Source organism: Indicator indicator, chromosome 1, assembly GCF_027791375.1.
Source record: "Indicator indicator isolate 239-I01 chromosome 1, UM_Iind_1.1, whole genome shotgun sequence".
NCBI lineage: Eukaryota > Metazoa > Chordata > Aves > Piciformes > Indicatoridae > Indicator > Indicator indicator.
This window is the reverse complement of record NC_072010.1, coordinates 41,507,325-41,535,056: the sequence shown is the minus strand read 5'-3', so window position 1 is coordinate 41,535,056 and position 27,732 is coordinate 41,507,325. Positions and strand designations below refer to the sequence as shown.

General features: G+C 36.6%; 1 protein-coding gene across 4 annotated transcripts in view; it reads left to right on the top strand.

Moving 5' to 3' along the window:
- The window catches only part of PCDH9 (protocadherin 9), a 710,467-nt gene that overhangs the window by 104,230 nt on the left and 578,505 nt on the right, over positions 1-27,732 (top strand). For 2 of the 4 annotated variants that reach the window (XM_054382635.1, XM_054382642.1), the window contains one exon: positions 1,681-1,695. The exons of the other annotated variants lie outside the window; for them this stretch is intronic. In XM_054382635.1, coding sequence (XP_054238610.1) covers positions 1,681-1,695 — 15 coding nt within the window. The remainder of the gene's footprint in view (positions 1-1,680; positions 1,696-27,732) is intronic. 4 annotated transcript variants of the gene reach the window in all.

Sequence of the window (27,732 nt, the reverse complement as noted above, 5' to 3'; positions counted from 1 at the left end):
AAGGGCCACAAAAATGGTCAGGGGGTTGGAGCACCTCTGCTAGAAAGACAGGCTGAGGCAGCTGGAGTTGTTCAGCCTGGAGAAGAGGAGGCTCCAGGGACACCTAATAGCAGCCTTCTAGTGCCTGAAGGGGGCCTACAAAAAGGATGGAGAGAGACTGTTTACAAAGGCCTGTAGTGGTACAACAAGGGACAATGTCTTCAAACAAAAGAGCAGATTTAGATTGGATGTTAGGAACAGGTTCTTTACCATGAGGGTGGTGCAACACTGGAACAAGTTGCCCAGGGAGATGGTTGGGGTCCCATCCCTGGAGAGATTCAAAGTGAGGCTCAACAGGGCTCTGGGCAACCTGACCTGGGTGAGGATGCCCTTGGTCGCTGCAGAGCGGGTTGGACTAGATGACCTTTGGAGGTCGCTTACAACCCAGACCATTCTATGATTCTATGGTTCTATGATTCTATATTTAAGTGTTTGGCTTTAGTTTAGGAAAAAAAAATTATATGAACAGTTTTTCAAGTTTGGTAGTTTTACTTTACCTTAACAAGAAGCCATTGGCACATTCCTGAATGTTCTTTCTACTCAAGTGCTAGTCATGATTACAAAGAATTAATAAAGCTGTTTTGTACTTCACTGATTTGTTTCCTGACATCCTTGTTCAAAGTTGTGTGGTTTTAGAAAGCTAGTTAAATTGGGGAAAATTAAATTGACCCTTGGGATAGGCTGTATTCCAGCGTTGCAGTAAATAACTTCGGTGAAATTTATTTGCTCTAGGAATTGGCTGAAATTATGCTGACCATAGTTTAGCTCTTAGGAAAATTGTGTTTAAGATTTAACATTCTTGCATGCTTTTTTTGTGTGTGTTTTTTTGTTTTGGTTTCTTTGTTTGGTTGTTTGTTGTTTGGGATTTTTTTGTTGTTTCGGGTTTTTTAAAATGTTTTTCCTGCCTGGCCCAAAAAATGGAATTTTCCCCACTTTGTTTCTAAAACATTGCAGTAAGCTTAAGAATACTTTGCAAAGGTTATTATATGACTAGGGTTTTTTCAGATTTTCTTGTTCTTACTGGTTTGGCTCCATTTTTGGTAAAAGTGAGGAAAGGAAGAAACTGGTCTTTGCAACAAGATAAGCTTGAAGTAGCATAAGAATAGGGTGAAGCAGGAGGAGTAGGGAGCACTGTTTTATTATCAAATGGCTTAACATTCCTGCTTTTTTTTGCCTTTGCCCCTACCAGCTCCACAGGCAAGAATCAGAATTTGTTGTTGGATGTAACTGATTTTCTGAATGGCCACCACCTGTTACTCTAGGGCACAGATAACTGGGAATTCCAGCAATCCTGTAAAAACTTCCATGTTTTTAATACTGCCTTTTCCACTATCTTTATCTCAGCTCTAATAATGACAGAGGAAAATTTTAGCAGAAGTTGTCACGATGCTGCCAAGCCCACACAACTACTCTTGATTTGGTAATCCAACTTCTTGTGTGACACTATGTGGGCAGTTTTGGTATCCAAAGATCATGCTGCTTTTTTATATGTAAATAGAAGGCAGTTAGCTTGTCACCATATGGAAAAAAGTAATTACTGAGGATGAAAGGCAAAGCAAGACAATTAGCATGCTTTGTCAGGAAGCAACCTTCTATATCTCAGAATGCTGTAATTCAGGTTTCATGATGAAGGTTTTTTAGAATGCACCAGAAGTGGTGATTTCAAAGATTTATTCATTTATTGTGCTGATAAATGCAATGGAAACCTGTTTCGAGTCTTGCCTTATACTCAATTGCTTCTTGTAACTGATTCATTTATCAGGTATTTGACTAGGAGAAACTCAGTGTAACATTACATTGATGTAGATTGGTGCAGAATAAAATATGTTGAATTTCATAGACTTTTCTGTACAACAGAACTGATTATCACTAGATCACAAATATCAGGTATTGTCTTTGTTAGTATTTACCACCTGTTGAACATGGTATTTATGTCGTGGTCTTACCATATAGTAATTTAAAATGATAAATGAAAGAAAACTGTAGGTATATGGAAACAATGTAAAGAGATGGTTCCTAATTTGCTGTCTTCTGTCATGTGATTTCGGTCAAGGTTACAAGACAGGCTATCCATTTGTCCAAGGCAGAATATTAAAAAGGTGTATTTTCACCATGTTTGGTTTTCTTTTGATCTAGATTCAGCAAGACTGATTCATCTGCATAGATTAATTCAAGTTAACAGTTGCATTATCCCCTAGTTTTCTTCTTCAGCCATAAAGAAAGTGGTCTCACCAAAAATCCCAGCAGAAATGTTTGTAACTGGCCACACAAAGAGAGGAGATGTTTAATCTTGAGAAGAGAAGGCTGGGAGAGGAACCTTATCAATGTCTACAAAAATCTGAGGGTTGGGTGTCAAGATGAAGGTGATAGTCTCTTTTTGGTGGATACAAGGTAGAGCACAGAAGGTTCCAACTCAACATGAGGAGACACTTCTTTATGGTGATGGAGCACTGGAACAGGTTGTGGAATCTCCTTCTCTAGAAACTTTCAAAACCCATGTGGATGAGTTCCTGTGTGGCCTGCCTTAGGTGATCCTTCTTTGGCAGGGGGGTTGGACTCGCTGATCACTAGAGATCCCTTCCAAATCTTAACGATCTGTGATTCTGTAATTCTGTGATTTTTTTTGTTTCATACTTTTTCCTTCACATTTTTAATGTAAAAATAATCTCCATATAAATGTGCAGTTTCTGTTAAAGGCTGGCATTTTGCAGTTCTCATGGCCCATATTGTGTGCTTTGATGCATCTCTGTGAGAATTAGGGATCCTGTTAAACTCTTTCTTGGCACAGGTTCTTTAATTCTGAATGAAAAAAATCCTTAGTGTGGCATGAAACTCATTTATATCTGGGTTGAAGTCTATCCATTTATGCCCCATGCAGGAAACATCCTGGCATTTTCTCTACCCTCTGTGTTACTTTGCTTCCTCTTTGTGACTCAATGTACTGGATAAGGAATCTAGGGACAAATAGAAATCTGGAATCCAGTGTATGTACTTGAATGTTTTAGAAGTCTCTATATCATATTTCTAGAATATATAGTGTTGTTTTTTTTTTCTGAAAAATCCTTTCTAATTTTAGGATCATGAATTTTCAAGCCATGTCTTCAGACATTACTATGCTATCTTACTCTGTTTCCTCTTTCTTGCCACAAAATTTTTCAGAAGTGTAAGGTTGCGTGATATTCCCTGTGATCATTTCATATATATGTGTAAATAAGAAGGTGTAAAATTACACAATAGAAATTTACTTATTTTGAGCATTTCTTATCCAGGGGAACATTTTAAATTTATGGAGCATATTCATAAAATATGGTCTGCTAATTATGAAATGACTGAAATATTCTGAAAAAAGGGGACTATGTACTTAAGTAAAACAATGTATTTATTTAAAAACAAAATAAAAATACCAACCTTGATTGCCTTCAACAAAATTTGGGTTTATTTCTCAGTCTGCTTCAGCCCATTTGTATTCCTGCATGTGTCTGTATGTATATATATGTGTGTGTGTGTGTATTACTTATGTATTAGTTATAATACTATAATTAGAAGGCAAGGAGGATATGTTACACACCCAAAAAAGGGTTATTTTGTAGTTGACCTAGGTAGAGTAACTAGTGACATAGAAGTTGCCAGCAGAGCTACAGTTCAGTTTTTTGATTGGCTTGTATGAGAATAGCAGCAACTTGTCCAAAGGTTGTTTTTGTTTTCCATTTGTATTTCTAAGACAGCAGCTTTAATTAAGATTTGTATGATGACTTTAGCTGATTTTTTTCTTCATTTATATAAATTTCTTAACAGTGCTGTTTATAATATGCTAATTTGAGTTAGTTAATTTTACCACAGTAGATGCTGTTTATAATATGCTAATTTGAGTTAGTTAATTTTACCACAGTAGAGGATACACTGATTTAGAAATCTGTGTAATAGTCCAATTTTGAGTGGAAAGAGACCCTTTCTTCTAGGCATGTATTGTCTGTGCTGACCTGCAATTCATGTAATAAATCATTTTTAATGCTGGCACAGGTGTCCTTTTGAGTTTAAGTATGCTTTCCGTTCATATTGTCTGCTATTTTTTTTTCCTGATGTATGGCTCATTATCACATCATTCTGTGCGTGCAAGTGGTTTTTATAGCTTCAGCTTTTGTAGCAGTTTCTAGTTTCATAGCCGAATTTCCTATACTTGGTGTCTTTAGTATTCAAACTGTATGCGTGAGCTTTAAAATGCCATATTTGAATCACTCTTGCAATTTTTCAGTGAAATTTGAATCCGTCTGAACCTGATTTATTCTCCAGTCTGAAAACAAATGATCTGATCAAGTAGTGGTTGAGAAAGTAGCATAGAATTCCAGAGTTTTCTGTAATTTCATATATAGATATATATGTTACCTATTGTATTACAGTGTTGAGGGCTTGACTCTGCAGAAATTATTTATAGTAATTCTTAAACATACAGCTAGTATTTCTGGTAGGCTGTGTGAAGGAGTATGATACTTATTCTAAAAAAAAAAAAAAAAAGTAAATTTTTCTTCCCTCCAATTTGAAATGGAAAAAAAAAATATGAAAAATAATATGGTGATGATCCAGTCCCTTCCAAAGCAACATCAGCTAGACACCTAGATCATGCCTGACAGATATTAGAGACACCCAGCTGTGGGAACTCCACATCTCACTTAGCAATTTATTTTAGTGTTGTGGTAGCATTCCTTACTCTTAGGTTATCAGCACATTGCCATGATATAATTTCACTTATTCTTTGTCACGCACAAAACATTTCTCTTTAGAGCTACCTTTTGTATGTTAAAATATTAATATCATCTTTACCCTCAGTCTTGTCATCTTGAGCTTTAAAACTTGCATGTTAAATATCAGATCTTCACTTGATCAGACTCATAGCTCTAGGACTTGTGTTTGTACAGATTTGTTCCTGCCTTTTAGAATTTTGCATTCTAACTGACCTTCCAACATACTGGTGAGCCCAGTTATGTCTCTTCTTTAAATGCAGTAAGAATGTTCTCTATTACTTGCCTCGTTAAAACTTCAAACAGGTGTGCTAGAGGAAGAAGAATAAAATCAATTTTTAGCTATAGTTTAATCATGTTTATAATATACATGCAGTTATCTAATCAGTTTTGCACCAACACTATAATAGTACCACTTAGACAAGCTTTTCCTTTTCTCTTTTTTTGTATATTTGAGAATTTTGTAATACAAGAATGACACAAGTGACCTTGCTTGCAACTCTCATCTTCACAAGGTCTGTTCCATTGATGTGATTTGTTCCTAAATGTCTAATTCAGAACTAATTGATTTTGCATGTTCCTTACCTACTTTTCATATTTCCAGCTACTTAGAAACGTCACTCATTTGTTCCAGGACTTTTCTAAGACTTAATAACAGGCAGACAGATTTGACATTCCTAAACTCCCTGCTTCCTTACTATTTTAAAAACTAGTGTTGCATTTTCATTTTTTCCCATTTTATTGATACCATGTGTCCTTCACAAACTGCTTTTCTGATGGCAACATGGTTCTGAGGTGGCTTTACAAGTTCTTCAAATACCCTAGGAGAAAGTTCATCAGGCACATATGTTCCAAAACCTAATTTACTTAAGTAAGCTTTTATGTCTGTATTCTTAATTGAAACAATTTCTTTCTGGTTTGTATTGGTTATGATAGTCACCTCCTCATTGTTGACCTTTTTAATTAAAACTAATGCAAAAAAGAAATTGAATACTTTGGCCTTCACAGTGTCATCTGTCAGTTAATTTTTTCTGTATTGGATAGCGAAACAACACTTTCCTTTGCCCTCCTCTTAAGCAGTTTGAATAGAGCCAGGTTGATTATTGCAGGATATAACTATCTTAATTATGTTTCATTTTTCTGGTAGGTCAGTTTAAATTTCCATGAAAGAGATTCCTGGAAAGTTTGATACTAGTAAGAAACACTGAACTCCAGAGACTTGATCCAGAGATTTTGAGTGACACATTCAGCTCTTCATTCAGACACAATGAAAACGAACACTTTCAGCAACTCAAAATCTCTTTGGCATGATCAGTTTGCGGCTTTGGTTGTGTGAACATTCCTGATTCTCTTGTCTGCTATAGAGAGCCTCTCATATGCTGGAATTTCTTTTAGCACATCTAGCAATTTTCAGCCATAACAGTTGTACCACAATAGGTGAGTATCATGAAATGTGATAGTAACATGAAAATGATAAAAAGAAAAAAGAGAATACAAATAACATCCCAATCTTACCTCTTTCAGAGTTAACTTGAGCTGATTTTCCTCCACTTTTTAAAATTTCAGAATTCATTAATAGCATCCTTTTGGATTTACTCCTGATATTATTTAAAAAAAAAAAAACACAACTAAATACTTAGCAGACATTCTTCCTGGTATCTCATGATAGAACATGTGTGAATGGTTCAAAGCTGCACAAGGAGAATTTAGACTGGACATTAGTAGTCAAACACCGGAACAGGTTTCCTAGAGAGGTTGAAGCCCCAAGCCTGCCTGTGTTTAAGGATCATTTGGACAATGCCCTTAGCATACTTTAACTTTTGGTAAACCCTGAATGAGTCATGCAGTTGGACTAGATGATTGTTGTGGGTCCCTTCCAACTAAAATATTCTATTCTGTTCGCCCAGCACATATTCTGGCCACAGTTAAGGCCTTCTGCACTCAAATTAATATGGGCTTTACTAAGCAGTAGGTTATTGTAAATACATTCTCAAGTTATCACTCGATTGGCATGATCTCAGAATGATTGTTACAAGAAAATCTCACTAGAGATTTAAAATAAAAACTTTACACGTTCTGTAACACCTCAGTAATATCTGATATTCTGGAAGCAACTGTTCCTTATGCATGTTGATTTCACTACAAGTTGGCTGGAGATGGTTTAAAGCAGTTAAGTGGGGACACTTGGGGAATTTTCATGAAGCAAGTCCTTTAAATATTTCTCTACCAGTTGAAGCAGAATGAGGTTTTATCACTGTATTTTCAGGCTGCCTATGAGTTAAAGAACAGGAAAGTTGGCAACTGGAATATACTGCCGTGTCCTTTTGTCTTCAGATGGGACGAGTGTTGAACATGATGATACAGGCTCCATTCATATTTACCATTAGTCACTGAAGATGAGCTTCCTGGCTAGAGGAAACTGAGATTTACAGTGCTGAAAATGTATTAAATATGCCCTGAAGAACTTAAAGGAAGACACCACAGCAAGAGGAGAAATTTGTGTTTTGGTGTCTGTAGGAGGGAAACAACTGGAAGAATGTACTTAAGAGTCAAGCTGAATTTCCAACTTACAATATGAGTTCTTCAGGATGAATATATAGACAGGTTTTTATTGGATATATAAATAAAAGGAAATAGAGGATCAGATAGCAGAATATTTTACATGGGTAGCAAGGTCATAGGAGATTTCAAGATGTTTTGTTGTAACTAGACAACTTGGAAGAAAAAAATGCCCTTTGTTACAATACAGGTTGTCAGTGATGCCAGGGCTGCTAATGAACCATAAGCACTTAGAGGCAATTTACTAAAGCTGTGATAACTAGATTTCATGCCAAGGATATCTAAATTATTTGTGAGATTTTTAACAGCCTAAATATAACTGCAATATTTTCTAGGGAGTAGAAAACAGAAGTGATGGTAAATGTAGTCTAAGGGGGAAAAAAAAATCAGTAATATCTAAGTAGCATAACATTATTGCTAATAGGGGGGGGGGCTTTATTGTATGTTGTTGGTTGAATGCCCTGTATTGCTTGCTGTTGCTTGATTAGGTATACTGGGTTCTAACTTGCTGTAGGCAGTGAAGTGAAATGAGTGAAATGCTGTTACAGTCTTGGGCATCTAACATCCATTCTGTCTGTTAGCATCCTCAGACAGTTAACTGACTGTAGATGTTACTAACTTATCACAGCCCCACATATCACAAGGATGAAATCAGTCTCCCCAAGATAATTCTGAAACATACAAGTTGGCAACATAATTCAGACTGTATTTGTTGTAGTTTTCACCTTTCTGTTAATCAAATGTTATTTACAATTACAGGCAAACAAAGTAAACAAATCAATTAAGAACAAAACAAATAAGTTTATTTTACTTAATAGCTTTATTTCATAAAGCATATTTTGTAAAACCCTCCATTGTTATATTTATAACTTTCTTCCATCATCTTTCAGAAAATATGACCTTTCCAATAGATTTAAGAACTGACTAAAGGTAACAGACCCATCAGCTGTGTTATAACTGAAAACAGTCTACTCCGCCTAAACAAGGTCTCAGATTTGCTTATCTGGGGGCAATGTAGCATAAAGACTTTTGCAAAGACCTCCATTCTTCTTAACCTTGCTTGTGACTTTATTAGACTGTTTCAATGCAAATAAAACTCGTTTGAATTAATCTATTGATTAAATTGCAAGTTTGTGCAAATGCTGAGTGAAGCTAAACCAATGCTGAAACCTGCAGATAGTGAGCTTTGGGGCCAGTGTAATTCCTTCAGTTGAACTTGATACTGAAACTGCTTGGAAATCAAAACAAAATCTAAAATTTTCAAGGGGTTAACAACTATCCAGTATGCAACACACTACTTGTGTAAACGTATTCTTAGATACACATTAATTTTAGTAACCGGTTTTCCTTCACAATATTACCTTTTCCTGTTATTGCATATAATCAGTTTATCAACCTTACTGTCTAGGTATTATTATTATTAATAATAGTAATTATTATTATTATTATTATTATTTTGTATTCATAAATGAATTTAATAACCTCAAAACCAGATAATTTTGCATTTTTCACTTTTAAAAAGGAAATGGTTGAAGACAACGTATTTGTAACAAGTAGCTTGTTCTTGACAATAGAGTGTAAATGACAATTGTTATGGACAGATTATTACAAAGAAGATTAAATAAACTCTAGCAGTACTTTGGTCCTTTTTTGGTCAGGTTGAGAGGTAGACTAGTGGTTTAGCTGAACTCTGGAAATTAGGAGGAATCCATCTAGGTGATGCTATCAGGTCCACAACACTTGTTCAATATTTTTGAAAAGGATTGAAATTATCAGATCCTTCACCTACACTCCTAGGGTCTTTCCACCTAACACCCATCCCTACAGCAGTTGTGTCACAGTTTAAATATTTTTTTTAAACTTAGTACAGTTCTCTTTGCTTCTGGAGGCTTTTTCATTTCTTTAGTCTCAGTTCATTATTGTAACTTTCCAAGGTAATTCTGAGCAAGAAATAACATAAACCAAACTGCATGGAAAATTACTGTAGATATCGAACATGCTATGTGTGGAATTATCAGTGCATAGGTCATCATCTTAAGAAGATTTTATTGTCATAGGCTAGGATTTAGTGAAGTAAACTTTAGCACTTTGAATGGTGAAGCATTAAGTCTTGCTACTTGTATTTAGAAATCCTTCCTCTTATTGATTTTTACTTTTCTTGGAGAAAAATAGCAATAAAAATGGTTTCTAGAATAAAAGTAATTTGCAGGGTTTTCTCTACTGCGTAAAAGCATCCATTTTTAACTGTTAAAAAGCTGGTCTTCTTATCCATGTTATTGAAACAGAATGCTGTGCTGTTAAATTGCAGTTAAATCTCTGGCATAACTGTATTTTTATGGAGGTAAAAGAGACAGCTAGCTGAATTGGAAATGAGAGAACATATTTTTTTCTCTTTGTGACGATACAGAGGACTCATTAAATCTCATATCAGGCTTGCAGGCACTGCAGAAGGACAGACATTTTGAAGATCTTCAACCTCTTAGGAACTTTGGAAGTTAATGAGCCGTTCCATAGTTATTATTTTGTGTTTTATCAAGGATTTGCTCTGGGCTTTTATTTGATTTTCAAATTGTAGTGTGATCTTCTGTGTGTGAACACTGGATGACATCAGCTCTAGAAGTTCTGTGTTTTCTGGTAATGATGGGCTATACCAAAGTCTTTTAATGCTATTTGAGTCTTTTCTGATGATAAAACCATTCTAAACCATTTCTGATTCTAAAACCATTAAACATTTCAGGCAAAAATCAATAGGGTTTTGTTGAGTTCTTCCAAAAACCAAGAGACACTTTGGCCATGGTGAATTCTGTAGTACTGGGTTGTGTCAGGTGTACCAGGACCTCCAAACACTCTGGTATGTAACCGCAACATAAATAATGCTGCATTTCCCTCAGAGCCCCCATGTTACCTCTAGTCCCATGCTTATCTCAGAAGTGCCTTGTCTGAGGCTTTTTGATGAAAGGCAAGTAGTTAGTATTGGGGGGAGGGCATAGCTGCCTCCACTTCATCCTTCTTGTCCCTGGCAGCCTGAAGAAGCCATTGGTGCCTGAAGGCCATTGGGGAAATGTCTGTAGTCCAGAGAAGGAAATAGACAATAGGAAGAAAGGGAAGAAAAGAACACCAGAAAACCTGTATTGTGATATTACTGAAGGATCCGAATTTTTATCATTTGGGGCTGTTCACTGGTTTTACTTTCTTGTTTATTTCTCCTTTTGAGACAGACAGACAAATGTTAAAAAAAATTAAAAAAAAGAAAAAGGCTTCTTCTCTACCTAAAATGATAAGACTATCAGAGTAATATTCTAAGAAAAGATTCCAGTAAAGATGTATATCAGAAGATATGTAAGCATCTGGCAGATATGAACATATCCCCTCTAAGGCTAACTAAGAGCACAACTGCAGTCACTGGCATTACACCATTAGTATAGCTTGATTTGTCCAAGCTGTTCATGTAGACTCAAAGCACAGCAGCAGCATCACCACTGGAAATGATGCTTTACCTTGCCTATACTAAGTGTCTGAACTAGCGGGTCTATATCAGAGGAAACTGCAGTTCATTCACAGATTAAACCAGGTCCTTTAGACATAACACTTAGAAATCAGTGGCAAATGTACTACCATCTCCCTGTCTGTGCTTTTAATAGGAAACTCAAGGTTGATTTTCTTCAGCTAGAGGCATACCTGTGGAGAATTTCAAACAAAACTCAAAACTGTGGCTTTCTCTCCTACCCTGGAAAAGTCTGTCCTTTATTCAGAGACTGGTTCTAAATTCTGTTCTTACTGGTTTTGATTACTTAAAACCAGAAGAGCAAACCATGCTTTTTTCAGAAAATATATTTATATATGAGGCAAAATGAGTAGTGGACTTCATGAACATAATTTTTTTTGAACATAAATAAGAAGTTAAAGAATGAGAGTCATCTGAGTGACTTTTTAAAATTTATATATATATAATTTTATAATTTTTTAAAAATTTATATATATATGTGGCAGAGGGTTAAGGAGGTGAGAAACTAAAAAGACATTTGTTTTACAGCAATCAGGACTTCTCATGCTGACATACAGTGTTTTTCCACTCCAGCTGACATGGTTAGACATCCTTGACACCTTAGGGGATGTAAATCAGAGACAGAGAGTTTTAGACTTTTGGCTCTCTGGAGGAATGTATCCAGTATTTTAATGATTATTTATCTTTCCCAACTCTATGTTTGCTTAGATACATGGAAGTTTAAATACATATAAATACATATCCCCTCTCATCTCTTCAGAAGACAACCCCCCCTCACTTTAGTCTGTATAGCTTGTTATCATTTTCCTATACATTTTGCAGAGGTGTACTAGGAACAGCCTGCTGTACAGCTGTTCTGCTCCAGCTGAACAGGTTCATAGGGAATGAAGAGCTTAGAGCAATTTGTAGGCAATGAAGCGAAAAGAAAAACCACAAAAAAAGCAGCTGATGTTAGCAGCTTTTAAAGAGATTGAAAGAATAGGGAGTTGAATGTAGAACAGAGAGAGAGAACACGATTTAGGAAGAAATCTGAATTACTATTTTTCAAAGCCAAGGAGAAGCTCCAGTGCTTACCTTATAAGCTGTACTTTATCCTTTCATGCTTCTTTACTGCTTGCTGAATAATATCTCTGCTTAAAATATGCAGACATTAGCCAACTCTTTACCTTCATTATACAACTGGTGTGAAGCTTGAAACTGGCAGCCAAAGTTTTGTTACAGCTTTATCACTGACACACCTAGGTCTCAGTCAGGAAAGTGCCTAGGGTATTGCTGTGGTGTGGTGGGCTGAAATTCCCCTCCCACACTGACAATAACCAGGCTAACTCAGTTCAGAAGCAAATGAAGCTGTATTCACAGGCAAAACTACAATCTGTAATGAAATGCAATGAATATGTACAAATATACACTATTCACAACATTTACAAATATGTACAATCAACAGAAAAAAACAACAAAAACCCCTGTCCCCAGAGGGCCCCTTGCTTCTTTTCCCCCTGCCTTCCCCAGACCCCCCTGGCAGAACGAAGAAACACAAGAAGCAGAGAGAATGTTAGAAACAGCTTTTCATGGTCAGTATGCCAGTATGTTATCTGCAGAAGGGAAACACAGAACTGCCCAGAAGAGAAACACCAGACAGACAGACTGACAGACTGCCTGTACTTTGTTTTGAGTACTGACTCTTAAACATTTCTATTTCTCCAATGGAAATGTCTAGAATACACATTATTTTGCTTTTTTACACCCCATTGTGATTTATTTACATTCTTTTACCTTTCTGCTTGAACTTTGTGAAGAAAAGTTAAAGGCACAGCCTTAAAACTGCCACAGATATGTTAAATTTTAAGCATGTGTTTAAATCCCACTGCTTGTAGTAATAACTTTTGGAATGGAACCTGCAAACCAATTTTGCAGTGCCTATTTTCCTATTTGTAAGGCAGGAATAATAAAATCCAGTTCCTATGTGTGTTTTGAAGCTTAACTCAGGAAATTGATATACCACTCCCAGCAAAATTCATAATCGTGGTTTATTACTCTATTTATTTAGCATTATAGGAATTGTGTTCATAGTTCAAAGAGATGGATGTGCAAATTTTCATGGAATTACACATTATTAAGAATTTTAAAGGAAATACTTTAATTGTCACTAAATTAATATTACAGACTCAAGTTCAGTTCCTTAGATCACTTCAAATCACATGGGGATTACTTCAAGAGACTCTTTAGTGCATTTTGTGTGCTTGTTATTTACTCTCATATGAAGTAAGTGTGGGATATTAAGAATCAAAATTATATATCAATAAGCAATTTACTTTCCAAAGGGGCCGAGGAACTAAGGAAATCAAGGATGAGGTGAGAAAAATTATGAACAAGGTGTAAGAGCAGCTGTGAGAATCCTAGCTATTTTTATTTGGATGTTTTCAAATGGACGTTGCTTGGAAAGGAAATAAATACTTCATGATGTACAGATAACCTGATAAATCATTAAAGCAAAAAAAAAAACCCAACAACCCAAAAAACCCCAAAGAACAAAACCACAACCAAAAAAAAAAAAAAAAGGTGAGAGAAAGAATAAAGAAAAACCCATTAAAATGTTGTGACTGCTGCATTTTTAAAATGCATGTTAGTGATTTTGAACTCCCTGTAAGAGTGTGTTTGATATTCCTGAGCTATGTAATGGTTATGATGCAGTGTCATGGCACAGAGGGACCCATTATTGTATTTCATTGGTCCTTTTATTACCTAAGGGTGAGCACAGGCAATAAGGTGTCAAACTTACTTTTAACCTTTGGTCTTAGAAGAAGCTAAATTAAGAGTTTAAGTATTTAAGTTATTATCCTTAGAGGCTTCTCTCTCCCTCTCTGTGAGTGGTGAACGTGAACGTTAACGTTATCCAGTTTGCAATGTCAGCCCCTTATGTTGTACTCAGACCTGTTGTTTTCACCATGGGCCCCTTCATGCTTTTTCCTCTGCTTTGTGTGACAAGCTATAGGTTGTGTCAGATAACTTCAGCATGATTCCTGCTTAAGGGGAAAAAATGTTTAAAAATAAAAAATAATAGAAAATTCGCTTTTGAATGACAGTAAAAAGGCAGAAGATTGGCACATTTTTTAAAACATACACAGGCCATAGCTCAGACAGAATTGATACCCATGATTAGAAAGATGAATACACTGTTCTTAAATGATGAAGAATAAAAAAAATAGAAAAAAGGTGGCAGAATATTCTCCTGTTACAGAAAAATTATGAGTGTATATTATTACTTACAGTGCTGCTAAAGCTTGTTGCTAACTGAGCTTCAGATATAAACTGTTTGTGGAGGTTAGAGGGTAAACCAGGCTAAATCATGCCTCTGCTTTAGAGAGGGGCACATCAACTGTTGGGAAGGAGAGCAGGGTAATTAATTTTACTATAAAGTTGCAATGGAATCTGAACTATGCATTTTCTCCCACTTTCCTACCTGCATCCTCTGCCACACAGTCTCCAGTCATCAAATAATGTGAAAAGCAATGATGGACGCAAATGGAGGCGGGACCACTGTGCTGATAGACTTCTCTTTCTCTTCCCTGAGTAATTTGTGTTTCACAGTAAGATATTAATGTGAAGACTTTAGCGTGTCTTAAAAAAGGAAGGGGAAAAAAAAAGAGAATAACATGCAAACCATTTTTTTTTATATCAACTTTAAGCTTTACAGAAGCACCACGAGAAGTCCATTATTATGAGCTAAGGAGATTTCTTTGTTGGGTAAAAAAGGTATATATAAGATTCTTCTATGACTTTAACATTAGAAAGCCCTAAAGATGCCCATAGCACTAAGCAAAATGCTAATAAATATTTCACTACTGCTAGTATTAAATTCATATTCTAGCATTTGTATCCATTATTTTATTTTCCTTGACTGACGTTTGTTTTGGGGTGGTGAAGGATGTAAAGTGCTGAACTTTGTCCTCATTGAAGCTGTTGTCATTAAGTGTGCTAGTCTCTATACCATACACATAATTCTGGCTGTAGTTTTGAGTAAAACTAGCTCAGCAACACCTATTTTGGGAGAACCTTTATGTACAGCTCTTTATTTTACTACTGAGAGCTCTCTACGTTTAGTGACTCCATCTTGGGAATCCACTTCATTTCTTGGCTGCAATGACCTTTGTATTTATTATGTTTTGTCAGTTTCCAAGCAGCCACCTGGAGGTGAATGCTGTAGTATTAATATATTTATCATCAATTCATGTGATCTGAACACAATTCCTTACCCCCATCATGCACATCCCTCCCCACCCCCCAGCCACCCTGGCCCCTTTCCCTTTTAAGCTCTGCTGTAATGCATTTTGTTGAAATCCAGAGGAAGTATTCAGTTCATTGCTTTTCAGACAGAAGTATGGGTTTATGATTTTAGGTTTCAATTGTAAATATATCAGTTCGCACTTTATATAGTTGTACACTATTATTTTCCCTACTAGTAGTTTGAACATGTGCAATAGCTGGTGATTATATCATTGTCACAGTGTTTCATCCTTAATATTAAAATAGCAACACATTATTCTGCTTTTCCTAATGCTTTTTAACTTCGATCTGGGAGCAATTTCAAAGGAGTTCAGTATCTTTAGCCACAGTTGCCATATTGGGAAAGTGAGGTGCAGGAAAGATATTTGCACCAGAGCAAACTAAGAAAGCTAAGGTAGGTCTTGGGGATGGAAGTCACATTTCCTAATGCTCATTCCCCTCTTCTGCTTTCAAAACATTGAGATTATTATGTTCCCCTGCAGAAAAGTAAGAAGAGTCACTCCTTAAATATATGAGGAACCATTTGAACCACATCCCATTGCTTAATTTTGTTCCTAAGCAGAATGGAGTATCCTTGCTTATTTCTAAGGAAATTAACCACAGGTTATTTAAAAACAAAACAGAAGATTGTATCTCTATGGATTTCTCCAAATAGTTACACATTCAGTTTAAATTAGTTGGGTTTTTTTGTTTGTTTCTTTTTAATACTGGAAAATAGCCAGGATTTTAGTGTTGTTTTTCATCTGAGTCTGGATTTTTGCTGCTTTAACAGGGTAAAGAGCTTTGCTATGCAGCACTATCTAAGAATGTTCCTTGTGTATTTTCTAAATAACATTTTATAGCACCAAAAAAAAAAAAAAGCCATTTCAAAATGAACTGCAAAAACATGCACACCTCTTTTTGATGTGGCAATGCTTCTAAACTGTTACTTTAAATAAGTTATCCATTAAAAACCAAGACTATTTTATTTTTTAAATAGACAGTCAGTTTACTAGTGACATTAGTACCATGTTGTCTCTGTGATAGATTCTGGCAGTCAAAGTTCAACAAGAAAATACATACCATTCTGTGTTTGAAACAGAATGAGGTCTTTGGTAGTAATTTGCTGAAACTACATTTAGTTAACTGAAAGCTTATTTATATGGAGACTTTCAGGAAAATTAATCTGTAAAAACGAATTTAAAGTGGATTAGTTAAACTTAATTAAGTCCCCGTGTAGATGTTCATTCAGAATAAAAATTGCCTTGATTTGGTTTAACTTAACTCCCTTCCAAATGAATTACAACTACCAGAGATTTAATGTAGTTTAAATAATCTACTTCAAAAATTAAATATAGAAAAATTTTGCTGCATGTCTCTGTGTAGAGAAGGTCTCTGGGAGAAATCTGTCTGACCCTTTCCAGGATGTTAACGTAGGTGTAGCCATTAACTGATTTTTAAAGGTAATCAGAAGTCTTGCACAAAGTTTTAAATTATCTTTTAGGAAAGGGCAGTATCCAGACAAATAAGCTGTTTAGCAAGTATGAACTTATCATAAGAGGCAAGGAGTATCTTCTGATGGCACTTGATTCCAGTAATGTGGGGAAAAGGTAAACATCAGTTTTCAGTTTAACTTTTGGTGAGGTGAACATGGCCCCCTTCTCTAAGATGGCAGAAATTTGATAGGGTCATCCTCTACAGGGTGATAGCAAGTTTGAAATAGTAATTTTCACAACTGTCATCTGTTTATAACATTATAGCTTCCTTATTCTGAGATTCCTGTTTGGATACATCCTAGTAATCCCTCTATTACCAATTTAGAGTTTATATGATTCAGTGACTGTGTCTTTTAAAACACTGGCATTTCTTTTGAAATTTTAGACTATCACCCTATACCACAGTTTCTGAGTGATGAATGACTTAAGCAGACATAAGGTCAGACAGATTCCTATAGAAAAAAATAACTCATATTTCTGCCATAGCTGTGCTGTGCTTGAATGAATGAATATGGAAGCTTGAAGGAATGTAGAAGCATGGTCAAAATGAATTTTGAAAAGACATCTCTCATGAATGAGCTTCCTGTTGTTTAAAAACAAAGTCTTTTATGGACAAGGAGACACTTGCAAATGATGATGATACCTTTTGTGCAGAAGATTTCATTTGGAGCATTGTATTGAACTTCTTTCTGTCTTAATCTTTCTCTCCCAGTTGTGCAAGATGTTGCATGATTCCCACACTTTGGTTCCAGGTATAGTGGATCATATTTTTTCACAAAGAACTTAAGAACCAGCATTTCTTAAGGCTAAAATATTTTGATCAGTGGTAGATTATCTCCCCTTACTTAAAACAACAGAAGAATGATGCTTCTGTAAGACCTCAAGGCGATAAATTTCCCAGTACACTGAAGATGTTATCAGAACAACTTTAAGTTAAAAGTACTGTAGGAGTGGGAAAAATTACTGAAACTTAACAGCAAAAATGATGGTTCTATGTATGCAGAAAATAACACAATGATACCAGATAAAGATGATTTCATTTTCAAAACATGAGCAGTATTATTGTTCTCTTCAATTGATTTTTACGTGGCACAGTTTAAAAGCTAGGTTTGTTTCTTTTTGCTTGCTTGGTAACATCAATGGAGAGCAAGCTTCCAATTGCTATAACATGAAGTTTCGCAGAAATGCTCACTTCAACAGTAATAATTTTACACACTGATTGTACTATTGAATTTTGAAAGAAAAGACAAACAAAATGTGGAGTAGTAAAAGAAGGAAACAACAGAACAATTTCTAGAACTGAGAACTACCTGCTAATATTGTCCCAATTTCACGTTTATATGAAATAGACCACAGAACTGTAATGAAAGCCATTGCTGTTGCACAAATGTACTTCTCCACACATAGGGATCAGCACTGCAGTAACTGCAAACAGAATATAATGGGGAAAACCAAAGTTAAACTGTGCAGCTGCAGAACCGCAAACATATAACTGACCCTTTCAGAAAAGCATCTTCTCTGCTGAGGGTCCCTGGCAGTATGAATCAGCAGAATCTGCCCTCCCTCACCCCCAGGTGCAAGTACCCATTCTGCTCTGTCTGACCTTCGTGAGCTATTGCCCTTTGCAGTGTCCACAGAAAACAAGCCATACTGAAACAAAGTATGTAATTCTGTTCTGAGTGAATTAAATATGCTTCCGGGGGGATCAGATGAATACTAATACCTGCAGGCAAGGTGGAATGGGAATATGTGCCCTGAGTAAAGAGGGAAGGGCACCAGGCAGTTTAAACTGCGTTTAAATATATCTTGAATATTAAGGTCAGGTACAAATAAGAAAATGTTTGTTGTCTGCATAGGTGCGTGTTTTTATTGTTCTTAAACAATCATTCAGCACATCTGAAGTCATGTATCTGCTTACTTCATAACTTTGGAGTTGAAAATGCTTCTTCCCTTGATTTTTATTTGTTTCATTGTTTAGGATTTTTGTTGTTGGCTTTTTTTGTGTCTTGATTTTTATTTTTTTTTTCATTCAGCATCTGTGATAAGTATTGGTCTGTTAAATTCTGCTACTGAATTATTAAGGGATAAATTAGATGATTTAAGAGCAGAACATTGTTTATAAAAGTGCACTTGTCAGTGCTGTGGAGGTAAAAAGAATTAATCCTACCATGACAGTATTCTCTGGGGAAGACTTTCCCTTCCTGATACCACCCATGTTTCTTGCAGTTCAGAACACTTGTTAAACTGAAATGGGAGGAAAGAGAAGTGCATGGCATTTAAACTTGTTGTAACATAAACCATTTCTTATCTCTTCCCTCGGTCCCTCTCCTCTGCTTCCCTTCTGTCTTCATTTACAACCTCACTATGCCTTCTGCCTCCTGGGACCATAACCTCAAGTAATCTTTGTTCTTTTGCTTCCCTCTGCATATCTAAGGCAAACGGTTTCTTTTTTTTAAGTCTTAAAAAAAAAATAATAAATCCACATTTCTCTCAATGTTTGTGCTGCCACAAGCCCTGTTCCTTTTTTTTTTTCCCCCAGACTAAATTTTCTCCTCTCTTATCTCTCTTCCTCACGATTCCCATATCATCCAGTCCGCAGGGCTAAAATCCCAGGTGACACTATCAATCCTACTGCTAGTTCCAGCATGTTTGTTTTTTGGTTTTTTTTTTTTTTTTTGTCATAAAGTGGGTATTGTCCCACTGGATTGTAGAGCTGAACACCTTTATTTCTGTTCTTTTCCTCAAAAGACAACTTGAGAGATATTTAATTATGGCAGAATGCACTGGAATTCTAATCTAGATTGTTTTTTAGTAAACCTGGAAAGCATCTCTATGCCATTATCAACTTCTCAAATATTCACCAGCCATTTTACTCACACTTCTTAGCATATTTCATATGAATTAGACATTTGGTGGTAGTGTAGATGTTGTTTTGTTTTTTTTTTCAAATTCCCAAGTGAACCAAAAGGTCTTTGTCAGGATTTTTCCAGAAACACTGCTATCTCAGAAGAACATTCCAACTTGCACTTTTAGATTTACAAAGTAAGCATCCTTGTGCCTAAATCCCATCATAGTCTGGTCTGGATAGGTGCTCTGCAAGGGAGTTTAACATACAGTAATCATGACCACAGCTACTTTCATTCAAAACATGTTTAGAATATAAAGTGCTTTCTTTTGGAGCATTTGCTCAGGAAGTGACAGAACTTCCTTTATGGCTTTCACCCTAAATTCTGTTGCTTCACTTCTTCAGAAGAATAGCAACAATGTTATTTGCATATTTTGCAAAGAGTTTTGAGATCTCCTGTAGAAAAGACTGTTTAAAAAGATGTACAGATTTTAAAAGAAGCTTTGAAGTGTCCATAGTTTTGCATTAATAGTTCTGTATTAATAATTCTCAGGTTCAAATTGATGCTGTTATAAATGGCACCACTTAGATATACCTTCTGTGTTCCTAACTGTGCAAGCACCAATCAAATGCAGCAGTTAGATATCTTATGGCAATTCTATGTGCGAGAACAACGAAAAGTATGAAGTTAATGTAGCTAAATTAAGGACCATTAAGCCCCTATAGGAAAATTTTTTGAGGACTAGAGTGCTTAAGGGAAGATTAAACTACAAAAAATAAAGCCATTTTAATTCAGAATGAAAGTATCTGCATATAGTTTAATGTGTTTTAATTCCCATGCATTAACTTCATCGTTTTAGTCAATTCATTATAACCTTCCCAACTACAGAGTCACAAGTGTTACTACTTTTTCCACAGAAGTGTATCCTTGGAAGCCTTCTCCTTAAAATTTTATAGTCTTTTATCCCACTTCTTGGTAGTAACCCAAGAAAATATATTTTGGGTGGAAAAAAATGTCAGAGTGAAAAAATACTTAGATTTAAGAAATATATAAGCTGAAATTAAATTCATATTTTACAAATAGAGATTAAAAGCTTATGGGGAATACAAAATTTCGTGAGTGGACACAATGGAAAATAAGAACAGGAAAAGAAAGACCAAGATAGTACAAGGCATCATGTATTTTCCCACTGAAATGGAATAGTTGAGTTCAAACCTGATTATGGCTGAAATGAGAATATAGATTTTTGTGGCATCCCATGACAAAAAAGTACATGAAGCTGTGCTATGCTAAAGCTGGGTTTCATCCTGTTACTCCATGCAACTTGTTCCCAAAAGAATATTTCTCATCTTTATATATTTATTTATCTTTGGTGGGATTCCTTTTGGCTGCTTGGTTGTCATTTTATTGTCCCTTAGACAGAAATGTCAACTCTATATAGAGAAATGTATAAAACTGCCAGACAAACCAAACCATATCTTATAATCCTTAGTCAATAGAAATTTCTTTTTGGTCATTAACATAGGAATTCTATAATATTTTCAGCATCATGGACAAGAGCATTAATACTTCTGTCTACTGGAATCAACACTGTTTGGATTAGAATTTAAATAACTCGGTTTTGGTCCTGTTTATTGGCACATAAAACTGATTGACTTAAGTGGCTTCCAAATATGAGATTTTCAGGTTTTTTCCTCCTAGCATTATTTATAAAAGTTCATGGAGACTACAGAACATTGGCCATGTCCACTGGCAGAGTAGTTGGTTCCAGTTACATTCTTCACTGAAGTTTGTGCTGTGCTTATTGCAACACAAATAGAAACACAGCCATATCAATGATAGTACACAGTAAGAAACAGAGGTATAAATGTCTTACATAGAAAGCAAGAAGAGTATTTGCTAATTTGATTCACCACTTCTGTGAAAGATAAAAGTCCTGCTAGTTATTATTTCTGATTTTAGATTGTAACGAACCTTGCTTTAATGTATTAGAATGCTATTATTGTGTTTATTTTAAAAGTAATAGCCTATAAAATTAAGAATAGAAAATTCAAATTTTCTGTAGTTACTAGTGATGTTTCTTACTATGCAGTTTTGATAACGTTGATTCTGTTCGTTTGTTTATTTGTTTATTTGATTTGTTTGTTATTTGCTTATTATTTTTAAATGTTTCATTAGATATTAACAGTAGGCAATGTGGAATAATATTTGAAAGTAGTGATGCATTTCAGTTTAGGGTGACATACCTAAAGTTCAGTGCAGAGCTTTACAACAATGTCCTGCTACAAGGGGAGAAACTAAACAGTTTTCATAGATATATGCCAAACCAAATGCATTTACTTTATCATGAGTTACAGTGGACTGCCAGTCCTGGGGGCTAGTGATTTTTCTTGTTCACTCGTGCATTTTGCTGTTAGAATGTGTAGACTTGCATTCTCCTTTTAGAGAAATCAATGCTTCCTTCCATCCCCCCCTTTTCTCCAACTGCTGACCATTTTTCTTGTCAGTTTGCTTTCCCCATTGCTGGGTGAGCAGCTTATGAGAAATAAACCACTGAGGCACATCAAACCTTATATGAAGGCCAAAGCAGTAATTCTGTGGCTGAGTTTTTCCAATCCATTCTCTTTCAAGTGGCTTGTTTAAAAACAGAAAAACTTTACAGTGTCTCTTGTTGGTATTTAACAAACTATAGAAAAACCTTTTGCCTTAATAATGCCAGTGACGTGCATTTTGTTTATAATTCCAATTATTTATTTATAGTTGACATGAAAATACTTCCCACTAAACATCGCTAACTGCACAAAGCCCAGTTGTGTATTGCTTTTGTGAGACTTTCATTAATATAGCATGATTAAAATAGTACATTAATTATGCATCCTACTATAAAACTGGATGGAGCAGAGGAAATAAATACCTATTAATAATACATTAGTTATTAATCTGTACACTTGTCATTTGAATGAGACACAAGCTACTACATCTTCAGTTTATGAAGACCACCACTCATCTGCTTTTTAAGTCCACTTACATCTCACTACCGTGAAAGGACAAGCTTTCCTTAAATGTCGTCTTGTGCTACAAATGAGTAGTCACAAGGTTAAGTAGCCAAAACAACTATATTGCAAAGCTAAAATGTCACTTGATTTTCACATATGGCATTAGCATAACAAAATGGATTTGCCACTGGCTAGGCTATAAGCAGTCAACTTTTAACCATTAAAGTGTATAGTTTATGATCATTACAAGGAAAAGACCTTCCTGAAGCAACAGGAGTTATTGGGACTTCATTCAGGAGTTACCTTGTACTATTGGAAAGAAAACTTTTATACTAAAGGGAAGCAGCTACAGTTTCCTGAATTGATTAAAAATATTGTAGTCTTGGGTATTAAAAAAACCCAGTAGGTCTTTTAAAGTACATCATGTGACTGAATTGCCTTAACAGAAGATTGTAAACTTGGCACGGAGGGAGGTGTCTAGTTGGTTTGGTTTTGGTTGTTGTTGTTGTTGTTGTTGTTGTTGCTTTGTTTTGCCTTTTTTAATTTATTTTTTGTTCAAGCTAAAATAAAAATTAGTTTACTTAATGTAAGAGCTACTTGGCAAGATTTGCACTAGGAAATTAAATGTGCCTGGGACTCTTGATGCCAGTAAGGTCAGCTGTCATAGGGTGACCCACGTCCATATTATTAAAATTTGCTAGTGTGCAACAGAAGGTGAGTAAAGACAAATTGACTATGGAGAATGCTGTTAACTCCTAAAGTCTGTCTAAAATATAATTTTGGAGAGGCCTAGTTGGCCAGGAATAAACCATACAAGGGAGTATTTTTGTAATTTAACAGGTGGTTGAGTTTCAGTCCCTTGGTATATTTGCTAGTAGCAGTAGTGTTGTTGAATGAATGCTCAGAAGACAGAGTTGTCCAAAGATATATTTTCGTTCAAAGTTTTACTTTCCTTGTTAAATGTCATATATGTCACTTCTGTATTGCATAGAAACATTAGGTATATTTTAATTACTGAGCCAATGCATGTGAAGGGGAAGTTAGATAGTTCTGCTGAGACTAAGTTAAAAACAGACAAAATGCTTAGGCTGTCACCTATATTATGGTTATGTTTTCATATCATATCTAACACTGACAAATGAAAACCTCCATAATGGGTGCACAGTTTTAAAAGTTGATTGGCTTGATTTAAGAGTTGTGCCAGTCAAGACATGTTAAAATGATTACTATTATTTAATAACAATATGAGAACAGCAATAACATTATGTAGCTTTCACTTGGAATTTGCACCAACAGATCTAGAAGCACATGAACAAGGAAGTAAATATTCTATGGACTGTAAAAGCGAGACGGAGTCAGATGAAGTGTCATGACCAGAATCACCTTTTGGGCCATGGACAACATCAGGAATACAGTGCAGATCTCTTGAATCCCACACTAAAGCTCCATTGACAGTTCACAAGCACCCGTGTTTGGCACATAGGTTTAAATTTTGCCCAGACAAATTCTGAAGAAGGTTATGAGTCACATACCATGGTGGTATGAATTATTAATATTTAATCAGGCTGAGATATTATGAGAAATGTATTTATTTATTAATACAAAAAAACCCGCTGAAACGTATTTACAATTTATACTTAGAGGTTCTGGTATTTGATTGTGGTTGATGTTTTCACAAAATGTACATGTAAACAATTTAAAACAATGTAAGCAAAAATCAGAAATTTACAAACAGTAATTTAAATTAGGAAAGACAATCCCGTCTGAAGGAGCTGGGATTCTTTAGCCTGGAGAAGAGTAGGCTCAGAGGTGATCTCATTGCTGTCTACACATACCTGAAGGGAGGTTGTAGCCAGGAGGGGGTTGGTCTCTTCTCCCAAGCAACCAGCACCAGAACAAGAGGACACAGTCTCAAGCTGCGCCTGGGGAAGTTTAGGCTCAAGGTAAGGAGAAAGTTCTTCATGGAGAGAGTTGTTAGCTATTGGAATGTGCTGCCCAGGGAGGTGGTGGAGTCACCGTCCCTGGAGGTGTTCAAGAGGGGTTTGGACATGGCACTTGGTGACATGGTTTAGTAGTCATGAGGTCTTGGGTGACAGGTTGGACTTCGATGGTCCTTGAGGTCTTTTCCAACCTTATTGATTCTGTGATTCTGTGAAAGAGATTCACAGCAAATGCGACTTGCCCACAAGGGGAACTCTGTGGCCACAAAACAAAGGTGGCTGGCAAGAACCTTTGCAGAGACTTTATAGAAATATGGTCAGTTACGACCTGAGCTTTCTGGAGTCTTTCCAGGGATGCAGTTTTATAATCTAAAATATGATGTGGTTGCATGCGTTAGACAATGCAAAAATTACTTTGCTACATGATGGCTTTTCCGGAGGAAACTTTCTACAGTGGTCTTGCTGCCAGAGAGAGAGTGGTCTCAGGGGAAGCTTTAATGCCAAGGGCTTTTTTAGAGTGCCGTGAGGTGACTTTCCCAGCTTGCGGAGTGGTGCGCGCAGAGCTGCCGCAGTTTGGCAGCTTTTGCCAGCTTTGGCTCCAGTGTGGCTTTCTTGTGGCTGGCAGAGGCTGCGGCAAGTTCTGCTTGCTGGCTGAGCGAGCGGCTCTTGGCTCATGGGCTGCAGCAGTGGGCTTCTTTCGTGGTTCATGAAGCAGCTGCACTTTTGCCTTTTGGTAGCGGATTTTCAGCAGTGGCCTGTCAGCGGCTTCTCTCACGAGCTACAGCTGGCACAGCAACTTTGCCAGCTAGGAGAGGCAGCTTTCTTTTTTCTCAGCAAGGTGGCTTTGGCTTGCCAGCTGGGCTTTTTGCTGCAACTTCGGCAGTGGTGCACACAGGGACTGCCATGAATATGAGAAGTTATTGCCAGTTTTATCTACGGTGCAACCAGGATTTCCAGGACAAGGCGAGAGTGTGCAAGGCAAGACAAGGCTATGCTCTTGTGCTTTCTGGTAAACAAGCAAAGTTGTTCACCATCTCAGTTTCTATTAAATATTTGTTGAGCACAATGTTGGCCAATCACATTAGAAAAAAACCCCAAAATTCAGCCTACAGAATAAAATTTGCCCAAACATGGGAAATTCACAAGCATACAACATGGCAAGCCACAGGTGAGCTGCATGCTTCTTGTCTACCAAAACAAGGGACAAATACAAAACAAGTCCAGGCAAGCCCCTGTTAACAGAGACTTGGAGGCACCTAGCTTTTGTTTGCTTTCACACCAAAAACCCCATCTCCAAAGGGAGGGGGTAAATGAAGGCTTGTGTTTGGATGTTGGGACTTGTTTGCCCTCCACCACACATGGACAAGTCATCTTTAAGGGCAGTGATTCAGATAAATCTTCCTGTCTATTCTTTCTTGTGTATTCATATCTTCTTAAAATCATAGAATCATGGAATTGTTCTGGTTGGAAAAGACCTCTAAGATCAGTGAGTCCAATGATTGACCTAATGCCACCAAGGCTGTTAAACCACATCCAAATGTGCCATGTCCACAGATTTCTTGAACACCTCCAGGGACAGTGACTCCACCAACTCCACGGGCAACCTATTCAATGCCTGGACACTCTTTCTGTAAATAAATTTTCCCTGATATCCAACGTAAACCTCCCTGACACAGTTTTAGGTTATTTCCTCTTGTCCAATCACCTGATACTAGTGAGAAGAGACCAAGACCCAACTTCACTATGACCTCCTTTCAGGTAGTGGTAGAGAGCAAGGAGGTCACTCCTCAGTCTTCTCTTTCCACACTGAACAATCGCAGTTCCCTTAGCTGCTCCTTGTAAGACCCTTCACCAGCTTTGAACATGCTTCAGCAACTGCAGAACAAGGGCCAGTGATAGCAAGACTTCTGCCAGATGCTTAAACAATATTTTGTCTGTCTCTTTAACCTGGTTGAGTAGTCTATAACAGACTTCCACCAGGATATCTACCTTGTTGGCGTCCCCCCTGATTCTTACCCATAAACACTCAACTGTATCACCAACAGCATCAAACTCAATAAAATCAAAACACACCCTGACTTACAGGGTCATAACACTGCCTCTCATTTCTTGCGTATCTCTTCTGAAGAGTTTATAGCCGTCAATTGTGGCAACCCAGTTGTGTGAGGCATCCTGCCACATTCTATGATGGCTACTATGTCACAATTTTTCTGATAGACAGTGGCTTCCAGCTCCTCCTTTTTTTTTTGACCCATGCCCTGTGCATTAGTGTAGATGCACTTCAGTTGGTATAAAGCTCTTGCCACCTTTGTGTAGTGAGAAGTCATAGTTTCTGCCCAGCTGCTCTCAGGTGTTTCAGTTCTATCCTTGGGCTTATTTCTAGCCAGCCCTGTTTTGTGCCCTTCCCCCCTTCAAATATAAAGTTCTTTCAATGAGCCCTGCTAGCTCCTGGGCAGGATCCTTTTCACCTTCTGAGACAGGTGTACCCTGTCTGTTGCCAGCAGACCTGGTGTCCTGTAAATCAACCCATGATTAAAGAACCAAAAGCCCAAACTTTTCTCTTACAGAAGACTTGAGAAGATCACACAGTCAGGAAAGATGTCTACCCAGAGACAAGTCTCCTGTCTTATAAACCCTTCCTGATAAGCAATTTATATGCATTTTTCAGACAAACTTCCAGTGGTGGAAAATAACAGTCTCTTTTTATCTAATCTTTTCAGTACGCCATTACCCCTAGTCTTGGAAAGTTGTTTCTTGGCTTAATACCTAATCTGCGTTTCCTTTGCTTTGAGTCCATACTGACAGTTCACAGTTGATTCTCTTCTTTCTAAATCCATTGTCTTCTCTTTTATGGAAACTTATGATGTATTTGAAAAATGTTAATGAAGTTAGGTATGGAAAAACATGACTTTCAAGTATACCAATAGTAGAACAATTCCTTCTTTCCCCACTATTTGCAAGCCTTCTCTTCACTTTCATTAGAACATTCAGAAAACCTCTTGGTATTTTTCCTTGGTTATCTTGCCTTCTAAAAAAATCACTCAGTTCATCACAGTGTAGACCACTCTAGTAAGTGAGATGAAAACACATGAATAGTAGTGAATACCAGCTTGCAAAGAAGAAAAAAAGCAAGCTGAAAAACCCTACATTGTAGGGTTCTGACCACTCAGCTGTTGTACTGTTGAATTTCCTTAATTTTAAAACAGTGTTGCACAAGTATATATTTCCTGTTTGCTTTGTTTTGTAAAAACCCTGGAGTGATTTCTGTGAGAGGAAATTGAATGACTGGCTGCTGAATGCTTCAGCTGCTTTAGGGTGTCTTAGTAGAAGTAGGTTTGCATTAGCTGTTTGG